At 44.2% G+C, this 13,039-nt stretch overlaps 1 protein-coding gene across 1 annotated transcript in view; it reads right to left on the bottom strand.

Moving 5' to 3' along the window:
- The window catches only part of LOC136679552 (cilia- and flagella-associated protein 299-like), a 109,532-nt gene that overhangs the window by 2,365 nt on the left and 94,128 nt on the right, over positions 1–13,039 (bottom strand). The window contains exon 5 of the mRNA XM_066658148.1: positions 1,968–2,097. Coding sequence (XP_066514245.1) covers positions 1,968–2,097 — 130 coding nt within the window. The remainder of the gene's footprint in view (positions 1–1,967; positions 2,098–13,039) is intronic.

Genomic DNA, 13,039 nt, shown 5'->3' with positions numbered 1-13,039 from the left:
CCAGTATTTAATGTGTAGTAAAGGGATAGTCTGAGTAAATGAAATAACTGAGAACACCACTGCAGTGTTGGTATTTGTTTTCTGATTTAGTAAGTTTTGTCTTTTGTTGACCTCTTAAACCTTAAAATCACTTGATCACAAAACTATTAAACTGTTAAAATAGCAATTACTTGCTAATGGTCAATTGCCTTACTTTTTCCTTGTATCAATCTCTGTAGCTTTTCTATTGATAATTAATGTCTTGGCTGAATTCCGTTATCAAGTTTTGAAAAAAAAATCAGTTCTTCAAAGTTTTATTCCAGTGTCAAGTCTTGATTGACAATGGCACGAGGCACAATTATTTAATCAAAGAGTCCATCACTGTGTAAGGACTCCACAGATCTGCCATTTTGTCTCTAAAGGAAAGTGTCCAGATGGGCAATGAGGTCATGGCTGGTAGGGGCCTGGGCTGGGTTTTCTGGGCGCAGGGGTGGTTTCAGTGTCTGGGTTCTCGAGCCTCGTTTTTTAATAGCTGGCCTGGTCGGGGCGTGCTCGACCACAGGCAAAATTGGCCTCTGCCATCTTGCCCTCAACGAGGCAGCCTGGGCGAGCTCGCGTTCAAAGCAACCCGTCTGCAGCGCTGCTGTTTTTACTAAAATAGTCCGTCCTCACAGCCCCCGGGCACAGAGAGTGAGACCAGAGTGGCATGGGTTTCCGGCCCAGAATTCACCACGCATTCTCACATGCTTGGTCAGACCAGCGCGGAGATGAGAGAGAGAGAGGCAGAGGAAGCACCTGTCTCAGGACCCTCGCCCAAGTCCGATTCTGTCTGGATTCCAACCGTCATGACTTTCTGAATGCCTTGATGTGACACACATTCTGGAAATGTGCAATTCACGAATGGAAACTGCTGGAATGACAGCACAGCTCCTCAGTGCCAGTCCATTATCCGTCCAGCCTGGGTGGGCATATAATTCACGATAAATAAATAAACTTCAGTTTAAAAAAGAAAAATTTTGCACGCCTCCACAGTGGAAGCCTGTTGCTTGTTTGTATGGAATCCATGAAATGCTTTCATCTGGAATTCAGGGCTAAAGTAATATGACATGGTCAGACTGTGTACCTCATGTGTTATCCAAGAAATAAAGTAGGAGTCTAGAGTCTTGTTCTGAGATGGCACGATATTACGTTCCCTTTTGTGACAGAAACAAACAACCTCACATCACACAGTGGCAGAATCAGCTATTTCAGGATAGGTTTGTTACAGTTTCAGATTCACAGTGTTTCTCCAACAACTACAGGGGTTGGACAATGAAAGTGAAAAACCTGGTTTTAGACCACAATAATTTATTAGTACGGTGTAGGGCCTCCTTTTGCGGCCAATACAGCGTCAGTTCGTCTTGGGAATGACATATACAAGTCCTGCACAGTGGTCAGAGGGATTGTAAGCCATTCTTCTTGCAGGATAGTGGCCAGGTCTCTACGTGATGCTGGTGGAGGAAAACGTTTCCTGACTCGCTCCTCCAAAACACCCCAAAGTGGCTCAATAATATTTAGATCTGGTGACTGTGCAGGCCATGGGAGATGTTCAACTTCACTTTCATGTTCATCAAACCAGTCTTTCACCAGTCTTGCTGTGTGTATTGGTGCATTGTCGTCCTGATACACGGCACCGCCTTCAGGACACAATGTTTGAACCATTGGATGCACATGGTCTTACTGGTGCAATGTGTAATTAACGAAGATTGGTCACCAGGCTGCTCCAATTTAGCCATGAAACCTCCCACACTACAATGACAAGTGTTTCAGCTTCATTGTCTAACCCCTGTATTTTTCAACTGGAGTTTGTTTAACACAATTACAATTACAATTACAATTACAATGAGTGATGCGTTACTATTGTTACAGTGATACAGATGATGCTATGTTTAACCATATTTATGTGTTTTGTTTCACAAAGTTCTCAAAACCAATTTACACGTTCTTACCTTAGGATCAACGTTGAGGGTTTTTCTGTCGATCTTATTCTTGAAGAGTAAACCAGCTGGATTGTCTGTGATCACCTGGTAGTTAGCAGTGTCGTTTGAAGTAGAAACTTGTGTCTTCCAGTTGTAGAAACTGAAAACAGTTAGATACAAATAACAAATGCATTTATTCAACACTCCCTTTGTATTAAACAGTTCTAGGGTTGTGGGTCTCTGTTAATGGGGAGTGTGGTGTGTTCTCCCTCTGTCTGTGTGGGTTTCCTCCAGTTGTTGGTAAGTAGAGGGCCCAATAGGTGTGACCATGTGAGTGACCGGTCGAGTGTGTAATGTCCCCCAGTCCAGACTGTACTCAAAGATTTGGTGTGGGCTCTGGAAAAGGCTCAAACGGTTACAAAAAATTAATGAGTGAATATATTAATGCAATGGAAATATATTGGCAGTGGTTAATATTTTAAATGTCATTAACAACATTTGAAATGGGTGGTAAAAGCAAAAAGCTAACATTACATTTCTTTAAACATACAAAAACAGAGAAATGATGACTGTTCTCAGTTTGATCCAGGAATATTTTGCATTCGTTAAAAGCAAGGTGATAATGGAACCCTCAAAATTAATCAATATTTAGTCCATTCAAGGCATTTGAATGGACCCACCGTGACCCTGAATTGGATAAGCGGTTACAGGTAATGGATGGATGGATGGATTATATCTAGGATGTAGGCTTTTCCAAGTGTTCCAGGAGCCTGAGCATTGGCCTTTATCATTGGAAGATCGTATCAATCCCCTGTGACGCTTCACCCAACCAAGGCCGAGAGTCCAACAAGAACACAAACTGCCTTTTAGTAGAAGTGCAACACATGAACATGAAATTTCGGAGAAAATAACGTTTCATTTTCAAATAGAAATGCTCCTTCATGAGGAAAAAATAAGGATGAATAAGTGATCGTTCCATTGTGGTTCTTGGGTCGCATTCAAAATAAAACCATTAGCATTTGCATTTCTTTGGAAAACACTGTGAAGTGCCAGGACTACTGTGAGCAAATATTTGTTGTGTAGACTGGATCGAACTTTCACTTTCATGCTACATTTCCGAACTGGCTACGTAGACTTTGCGCTGTTTGTGGAGCTATATTTGTGGACAAACTTCCCATTTCAGAAGTTTATTTTATTTATTTTCAAATCTGAGATTATGCCATGACTTGAAATGAAGTGTTACAGGTGAACAACAGCCAGTGAAACAAACAAACATACAGACACACACAAACGTAGCAGAAAAGTCTGCTGTCCGTATCAATCAGGAATATGCTGAAGTGCAGCAGTCCATTTAAGGTGGCAGCGAGAACATATCTGACTGTTATTGATGCAAGAAACGGAGTGGTAATAAAATGCACATTGAGGCTATTGGAGCAGCCTGGTCCAAAACTGTCAGCCTGGCCCCTGTTAGTGGTTCTCATCACTAGCTGAAGTGCTGGAAGACAGCTGCTTTGCAGAAACACAACTCCAAATGTCACACTTCGAGGCGCTGAGGGTTGCACAAGTGGACCTCAGCTATTCCCAAGCAGTAGTTTGTGGTCCAAGAACAAAGTTGGACCTCAGGGAGGAGGCCCTTTATAAATCTATGGGAGAGGCACATGGAAGAGATAGAAAGAGAGCGAGAGAGAATGAGCAACATATACTTTGTGATATCCCATTGGCGTCTGTCCAGTGCACAGTGCATTCTGGAGTCCTGTTATGTTGCCTTACTGCCAATGTGTTATAAACAACAGATGTAAAATATCAATGACCTTAACCCTTAAGCCAATAAATCACTGAGCGTGACCCCTAAACTCGGACACCGGCTCCGTTTGGCAGAGGCAATGGCTTTTGGTGTATTTGGTGTAATTCAGTAGCTGGTCTCTTGTGAAGCATTAAGAATTAGTCATTTGCATATTGGTCATAAAAATATTCTCTAGACGTTAAAGCATTTAACTCATCCACAAATCATCTGTAAACATTTTGCCAAAATCGTGGACAAGAGAACAAACTGCACTACGGCTAAACCATCTCAACTGTTGATAGACAGAGGTGCCAAAGACGGTTCTTTTAGGGCATAAACACAGAAAAACAATCACTTATTTCTTTAAAGACATTTTCAGTGCATTGTATGGAACCATCCCACATTCTTCAGCCTAATCCTGTTGACCCAGAGCACACTGTCTATTGGGTTCTATTACTGTTGTGCAACCTCAGATCATGTCTTTGACATATGGTCAGAAGAGAGAGGCTGTTTGGGAGACTATTCTTGGAACTTGAAGTGGGGTTCTGGGCGGACTCTGCTTTAATCTAGAAGACAGAACCCCTGCTAGATGAACAGAGGTAGGACTCTGAGTTATATTTGAAGTGACGGGGTTGTGGCGGAGCAGTCAAGGAAAGGAAAAGTCGCAATCATTTTACTGAAAATTGCCATGATATAATGAAAGAAAGAGGTAATTTTCTTCTCTTTACTTATGCCATCACTGATAAATGATATTTTATATATAGGGACCACCACAAAGCAAGTATGGTTTGGGTGGTGGATCATACATCATTCTGTGCTGTGTTTTTAAAGACTTTGTCTATTCACTGTTCACTCTACCTCATGATAAGTCAGTGACAGGAGCTCATCTATTGTCTTGGTCTATTCTATTCTTGTGTACTATTCTCTGTCCAATAAGGTGTTTAAAAACTCCAGCACCACTGCTGTGTCTGATCCACTCAGTGTCACTGCAGTGCACATAATGATCCATCACCCACCATTGAAGAGCAGGGTGGAACTGAACTGTGGTCAGTGGAGCTGAGTGAATGGACAATGAGTGTAGATAGGGTAGATAGAAGGTATGTTTTCCTAATCCAGTGATCATTCAGTGTCCTAATCCAGTGATCATTCAGTGTGTGTGTGTTTGTTTTTATTAATTAATTCCCGGAGCCACTGGGCGGGAACACACACTGGAGGGGGCGTGAGTCCTTCGCAGGGCAACACCAACACACACATACTCACACCTTTGGACACTTTTGAGTAGCCAATCCAGGAGGAGCACCTGGAGGAAACCCATGCGGACACAGGGAGAAGACACCAAAGTCCTCACAGACAGTCACCCTGAGCGGGGCTCAAACCCTCAACCATGGGACCCTGGAGTTGTGTAACTGTGACACTTATATAAACATGAATAACAATCATTATAATTGTAATTCCAGACTTAATTATTGCAGAGTTAAAGTGTAAATTATCGGTGTGAATAACAAATATGAGTATGGTCACAATTTTTCATCATACTTTCATTATTATTCTGTACATTCTCACCCACAGGGCTCAACCAGTTCCTTTTTGCGCACCCAACATGAGTTATTCAAGCTGAACCAAGAGGCTAAAGTCCATCCATTCCATGGCTGTAACATCTTGAAGTATTGCCAGATTTTCACCATAGCTTTCGCAGGCAGAGCAGAAAGATGTGGCTTAAAGTTTCCTTCTCAAACAGCTGAGGTGACCAGAAACGGCCTGGTGGCAACACCAAAGCAAACAAAGAGTGCTTCTGATGAAAGGCTGGGTAATCGGAACTAAACTAAATGTAACGGATGGAATTAAACATCCTCAGAGGATCCCTTCTTGCCATCACTGGAAAGACCTTTCTTCCTTCGCATGCGGTCAGCCAGTGGAGGCTCTCTCTGCCTTTGCAGTAAACATGGCAGCTTTTCACACTAGAGGCTAGATTCCGTGGGGGGAATACAGTGGTGCATGAAATCATAAGTTTAGCCCATGCTCCATTTGCACTTTATATCAAACAAACTAGTTCTGGGGAACGTCCCGAGTGACCAGCACTGACTTCCCTCTCCTCTTTCCTTCCATATGGCTTCGAATGTAAACACAACAAAACGGATCTTGTGAGGCGTTCAGAAGCAGAGATGCATATGCACTTCCTCTTTTTTTAGAAAGGTTTGACAGCGTTTTTTTTTCAGTGTCTATTTATACTGAAATGCCATATAGCAATTAACATTTTTGGGTAGACCACTTTTATGCACTGGTGAACCACTCACTTTTGGGTCGAGGCAACAGGACAGATGTGAGATATTTTAACAGGGAACATGAAAAGATGGGCAGAACAGTGTTCCACAGCCTTTAAATTTGCGAGTCGGAGTGGGCTGGAAGGTCGGCCAGTTGCTCCAGAGCTCAGCGTCTGTTCGTTCCGTGACTGGAACACACACAAACAATGCAACACACATGTGCGATTTGGACATGTTCTCCAACACTTGTGGCCCCTTGCTGTCCCTGAAGAGATGTCACCCAGCAACGTCAAATGCTTAACATCAACCACGGCGATGGCACCACACCCTCGCTGCCTCGCAAATGTGTGAAAAAGCTGGGTTTTGTGGAAACTCAGCTGTTAATAATAGACCTGTGCCTTTACTATAAAACCTGAAGCTGGGAAAAGAGGAAAAGGGAAATCTGTACATTTCCATGGTTACTATACAAAAGCAGTTTTTTTCTTCCCTGAATGTGTTTTAGGGAGAAGTTCAGCCATCTTACAGTCTGAGAAAAAAAGATACATCCTATTACTCTAGCTTTGGCAAAGGAAATCCATATACACATATAAACACATATATAAATATGACATAAAAATGTACCCTTGGAACAGCCTAGGCTCTATTTTCATGGCTCAATGCTGATGGAAAACTCACTTACCATGACTGTGTAAATCTATTGCAATGCTGTCACACATTTGGCCCTTTGGTAATTTGGTGGATCAGGAGCGATTGCTCTAAGACTACAAGGGAAGCTCAGCTTCCCCTAAAATGTCAAAAAATAAGTGATCAAATATATACTGTTGTGTGTACATGTCATTGAATAAATATGCACTACAACGTGCTCAACTTTTGTTCTGAATCAGCTTCTTATCGCTGGTAAAGACGCAGCTTTCCTCTCAATCATTCCCGCAGTTTCACAGTGCTTTAAACAGTGAGGACGCTGAGCGTCCACAGAGTTCAATAGCGAAGCAGCGAAGTGCAGCGAAACAAGACAAGTCATTGGATAAATGCTGGGCCTTGTCCCGCCCATTGGATGCTCAGCGTCTCTGGGGGTCTATGGGGCAGTGGGCTGGCCTCGGCTGGCCCGGATGCTCAGCTTCTGCATGATGATGTCTGATGTCTGATGTCTGAGGATGATCTGTCTGAGGCTGAATGCCTTTTTGATTGACAGCGAAATGAGCGAATCAGCGATCCTTTGGTGTAAAGATCCGTGGGAGCATTAAATTTTCATTCTGTTCTGAGTTGAACCGGAAACTTTCTTAATCCTCTTAGCGGCATTTTCTTTGTTAAAAACGACTAGTGACAAATCGAGCTTCTATTTCTGGTGGGTTTTTTTTTGTAGCTGCTTGTGTCTGGAGACTGACTTCTATCACTCTTTCTGACTTCTATTGCACTTTCTGACCAGCGGGTGCTGCTGAGACCCTCCCCCGTCACAAAGCACATGGGCCAAGGCCGTTTAAGCAGCCTAGCTCTGCTGGCCATTGAGAAGTCACTAGGTCAAATCCCTGGAAAAAACGACAGGTACGACAGGGTCACAGATCATTTTCTTGAAAAGGAACAGAGGGTAGAATATAATGTATAATGTATAAATACATTTTATGATTTAGGCTGAAATTGATCTTCCCCTCCTTGAAAGACCAGCATCCGCCACTGTGGTGGATGGTTCCGGAATGTACTAATATTTGGTGTGTGTCTGGAAGGTTTATTATTTTGTTGCTCACTTTTTCATTTGTTAGGGCCTACAACATGAATAACCCAGATTAAACAAGACTTTCATATTGGCTCTCATATTCTCCCCAGTACATTACTGACAAAGCATCCCACAACTGAAATATCTTAGACCATGAAGATTTGTGAATAGTGGTACCATGCAAACCGGGCATTCTTCTAAGTGTCTGGAACCAGTTATCCTCAGTAAAGTAGGACAGCAGTCTTTACAGCGGTAGAGTTGACCTTAGCCGCAGGTGCACTGCCGAAATTCTGCTTGCTTGGTACCAGATGGTTTTGTTCACTGAAGCATGCTGTATTTCTGCTGTGAAAGGTCTTCAGGTCTAATAGTGCCTCAAATGCATGCACATATGTAGGTATGTAGATGTACAAACACAAACACACTCCAAAGTCCTTGACAATGTGTGGTAAAATCGGATATACCAAAAGAGTCCGTGCATCTAAACATCTGTCTGGATGATCACTGAGGGATAAACACACGGACAGAGGGAGGAAATCGACCATGGAGTGTGTGTATATTACGCTTTAGATTCTTCTCAAATGGATTACATTTCAGAGGCTTCTACAACAGAATTGTCTAGAAGTACTTCAAGTAGGTTTAAGCCGGCTTGCATTCAAATGAGGTGCATATAAACCTATCCCCCTGAAAAACATGGTGGAAAATACTGTTACAAAGACTTGTTTAAAGCCCTTCAGGACCATTTTTGTTGGGCTATGAACATGAGGTCATATATCCCAGGTTGTACAATGGAGGATTTCTCAGTCAAAAATGCTTCAGACCTCCTCCAGGCTGGAGAGGCGTGAATTCTTGACTTGAGTAATTCCTAAAACAGCAAGCAACTTCAAATGAAAACAATGTTTTAAGACAAAGTGACGTCTCTTTGGCCAAACTGAAGTAGCGCTTTGAACACTGGAGTGCTGTGTGTCCTTGCTGCTGAACAGAAACGTAATCACTGCATTACCCCTGTAATTGGTCCACATCTCAGATGGCTCCCTAAAGTGGCATGAAAAAGGTGGCACACCACAGGTCAAATGACGTTAAAATCATTTTCAAAGAGACAGAAAGTACACATTCTCTGAAGAGAAAGCAATTCTGCAAATTTTAATGAATGAAATGTGTCTGCGTAGGTTTCCTCTGGGTGACTGTCTGTGAGGAGTGTGGTGTGTTCTCCCTGTGTCTGCGTGGGGTTCCTCTGGGTGACTGTCTGTGAGGAATGTGTTGTGTTCTCTCTGTGTCTGCCTGGGTTTCCTCCGGGTGACTGTCGGTGAGGAGTGTGGTGTGTTCTCCCTGTGTCTGAAGGGGTTTTCTCTGGGTGACTGTCTGTGAGGAATTTGGTGTGTTCTCCCTGTGTCTGTGTGGGTTTCCTCCGGGTGACTGTCTGTGAGGAGTGTGGTGTGTTCTCCCTGTGTCTGCGTGGGTTTCCTCTGGGTGACTGTCTGTGAGGAGTGTGGTGTGTTCTCCCTGTGTCTGCGTGGGTTTCCTCTGGGTGACTGTCTGTGAGGAGTGTGTTGTGTTCTCTCTGTGTCTGCCTGGGTTTCCTCCGGGTGACTGTCGGTGAGGAGTGTGGTGTGTTCTCCCTGTGTCTGAAGGGGTTTTCTCTGGGTGACTGTCTGTGAGGAATTTGGTGTGTTCTCCCTGTGTCTGTGTGGGTTTCCTCCGGGTGACTGTCTGTGAGGAGTGTGGTGTGTTCTCCCTGTGTCTGCATGGGTTTTCTCTGGGTGACTGTCTGTGAGGAGTGTGGTGTGTTCTCTCTGTGTCTGCCTGGGTTTCCTCCGGGTGACTGTCGGTGAGGAGTGTGGTGTGTTCTCCCTGTGTCTGAAGGGGTTTTCTCTGGGTGACTGTCTGTGAGGAATTTTGTGTGTTCTCCCTGTGTCTGTGTGGGTTTCCTCCGGGTGACTGTCTGTGAGGAGTGTGGTGTGTTCTCCCTGTGTCTGTGTGGGTTTCCTCTGGGTGACTGTCTGTGAGGAGTGTGGTGTGTTCTCCCTGTGTCTGCGTGGGGTTCCTCTGGGTGACTGTCTGTGAGGAGTGTGGTGTGTTCTCCCTGTGTCTGCATGGGTTTTCTCTGGGTGACTGTCTGTGAGGAGTGTGTTGTGTTCTCTCTGTGTCTGCCTGGGTTTCCTCCGGGTGACTGTCGGTGAGGAGTGTGGTGTGTTCTCCCTGTGTCTGAAGGGGTTTTCTCTGGGTGACTGTCTGTGAGGAATTTTGTGTGTTCTCCCTGTGTCTGTGTGGGTTTCCTCCGGGTGACTGTCTGTGAGGAGTGTGGTGTGTTCTCCCTGTGTCTGTGTGGGTTTCCTCTGGGTGACTGTCTGTGAGGAGTGTGGTGTGTTCTCCCTGTGTCTGCGTGGGGTTCCTCTGGGTGACTGTCTGTGAGGAGTGTGGTGTGTTCTCCCTGTGTCTGCGTGGGTTTCCTCTGGGTGACTGTCTGTAAGGAGTGTGTTGTGTTCTCTCTGTGTCTGGAGGGGTTTTCTCTGGGTGACTGTCTGTGAGGAATTTGGTGTGTTCTCCCTGTGTCTGTGTGGGTTTCCTCCGGGTGACTGTCTGTGAGGAGTGTGGTGTGTTCTCCCTGTGTCTGCGTGAGTTTCCTCTGGGTGACTGTCTGTGAGGAGTGTGGTGTGTTCTCCCTGTGTCTGCGTGGGTTTCCTCTGGGTGACTGTCTGTGAGGAGTGTGTTGTGTTCTCTCTGTGTCTGCCTGGGTTTCCTCCGGGTGACTGTCGGTGAGGAGTGTGGTGTGTTCTCCCTGTGTCTGCGTGGGTTTCCTCTGGGTGACTGTCTGTGAGGAGTGTGGTGTGTTCTCCCTGTGTCTGCGTGGGTTTCCTCTGGGTGACTGTCTGTGAGGAGTGTGTTGTGTTCTCTCTGTGTCTGCCTGGGTTTCCTCCGGGTGACTGTCGGTGAGGAGTGTGGTGTGTTCTCTCTGTGTCTGAAGGGGTTTTCTCTGGGTGACTGTCTGTGAGGAATTTGGTGTGTTCTCCCTGTGTCTGTGTGGGTTTCCTCCGGGTGACTGTCTGTGAGGAGTGTGGTGTGTTCTCCTTGTGCCTGTGTGGGTTTCCTCCGGGTGCTCTGGTTTCCTCCCACGGTCCAAAAACACATGTTGGTAGGTGGATTGGCGACTCAAAAGTGTCCGTAGGTGTGAGTGTGTGTGTGTCTGTGTTGCCCTTTGAAGGACTGGCGCCCCCTCCAGGGTGTATTCCCGCCTTGCGCCCAATGATTCCAGGTAGGCTCTGGACCAACCGTGACCCTGAACTGGATAAGGGTTACAGATAATGAATGAACGAATGAAATTTATTTTATAAACACTACACAATTGAACTGTTTGTGTACTAGTTAGAATGACAATTGTCATTTTATTCAACAAAGAATAATGTAAATATGAAGTTGTTTGAAAATGGCAAGTGAGAAGAATTTATTGGTCACTGCTGTCGTTATGAGCTCCATCAGGAAAAAGTGCTGCAAAAGTATGTACATCAATTTGTTCTTGGGGATAATATTTTATCCAAAAGAAGGTGTGAGTTTTGGTTTTGGGGGTTTAAAGTTTAAACTGATTTCAGTTTAGCATATTAATACTTTTTTACAATAAATTATAATTGCTATTTTATTGCTAAAAAAGCCTATGCAACAGTTACTGTAAAACGACAAAAGAGCAGAAGAAACACCTAATTTTACGCCTAATCTGTTACTGCATGGAGTAGGCTTCTACTGATGCTGTGTCTGAAAGATGTTTAGTTATTATTTAGTATAATAATGAGAGCATATTTAGAGTTACACTTTATAAAAATATTGGTTAAACAAAAAAGTACTTAATTTAATAATCAGCAGTTATTTTATTCAACTCTAAAAGTATCTTTAAAAACAACAACAAAAACCCTGTATTACAGCCCTCTTTACTTTGAAGCTGAAGCATTTGTATTTTGATCAAGCATTAAACTGTTTACTGCTGCCTACCTGGGATCACTGGACCTAAGCAGGAACACAGCCAGGACAGGACACCAGTCCATCACAGGGCATCACACAACCTACCAGCATATGTTTGTGGACTGTGCGAATGAACCAGATCATCCAGAGGAAACCAGCGCAGACACATGGAGAACACACCACACAGTGACTCGAGGCAGGGGAACCCCAGGACCCTGCAGCTTTTTGGAATGCAATAACTAACTGGTGAAGGTGGTTCTCGACAATTATTGATCCTTTAAATAAATAAATAAACAAGTTAAACAAACACTAAATGAATACTCAGCTCTAACGCAGTACAGCGCAAGTCCAGTCCTAAGTCCCACCAGTTGTGGTGTCTTGTTTTGGTGCTTTTTTTTCCCTCTTTCTCAAATAATCGGATTCATCTCATCTGTTAAATGCCTGGTTTAGTGGGTGTGTTTAAGGGCAGGAATCACCAAACTATGCTGGACAGCGGCCATTTCTTTAGTCTTTAGCTACAGATTATTGCTTGAACTGGCTGAGGATCTGAATATGTCCTCAGCTGGTGGTCATGGATTTTTTTTGTTGCCCCCCACCCCCACCCTCTCTGTGATGAGGGGAACAGAGTCCAACTGTGGTGTGGAGCTGTGCATCTGTACGGGAAGAACTCATCTGCTCCATGTTAGTGGCAACCGCAAGCACTGCCTCTTATTTTTCCAGAGAGAGAGAGAGAGAGATGGAGAGGGGGGTTGGGGTGCAGCTGCTTACTCTAAAGTGCATTTTACTTCCTTAGCTTACTCTGGTAAGCCAAATGCTGGAGTGTGTTTCTGTCCTGCAGTAGCACAGGTGTGGACACTGTTTCACGTGAACTCTGGCCGTATAACATCTGGAACACTGCTTCACAATGGATCACCGTTCTCTCTGATTTATTCACACACAGGTATGGATTCATCATGACTGAAAAGGGACTTAAAGATAAGAAAGGACTGAGGGTGAAGAAAAAAAGCAAAAAGGAGGAGCAAGGAAAGGAAGGAAGGAAAAAGAGCAAAAGGGAGAAAAAGGAGAGAAAGAGAAGATGAGAGAGAGAGAAAGACTGAAGCCAAAATAAGAAAAAAAGAGCTTGAGAATGGAGAGAGAGAGAGAAAGAGGGAAGGAAGTAAAAGGAGGGACACAAGTATAAAGGAGAGATTTGAAAGAGGAAAAATAAAGAAATGACATTACATTACATTTGCTTTCCTCTGAAAACAGTGACAGAGAACTCTGTGACAATGAGAGTTTTCCTTTGTCTATCACTTTAAATTCAACTTGGGAAAGCCTTGGACGTTTAGTGACTCACTGAATCAGGTGCATCTTAATGAGCCTGAACTCTGACGTCTGCAGCGCTGTGGCCCGAAGGCAC

This window comes from Hoplias malabaricus, chromosome Y (assembly GCF_029633855.1).
Source record: "Hoplias malabaricus isolate fHopMal1 chromosome Y, fHopMal1.hap1, whole genome shotgun sequence".
Classification (NCBI taxonomy): Eukaryota; Metazoa; Chordata; class Actinopteri; order Characiformes; family Erythrinidae; genus Hoplias; species Hoplias malabaricus.
This window is presented reverse-complemented; position numbering and strand designations above follow the sequence as displayed.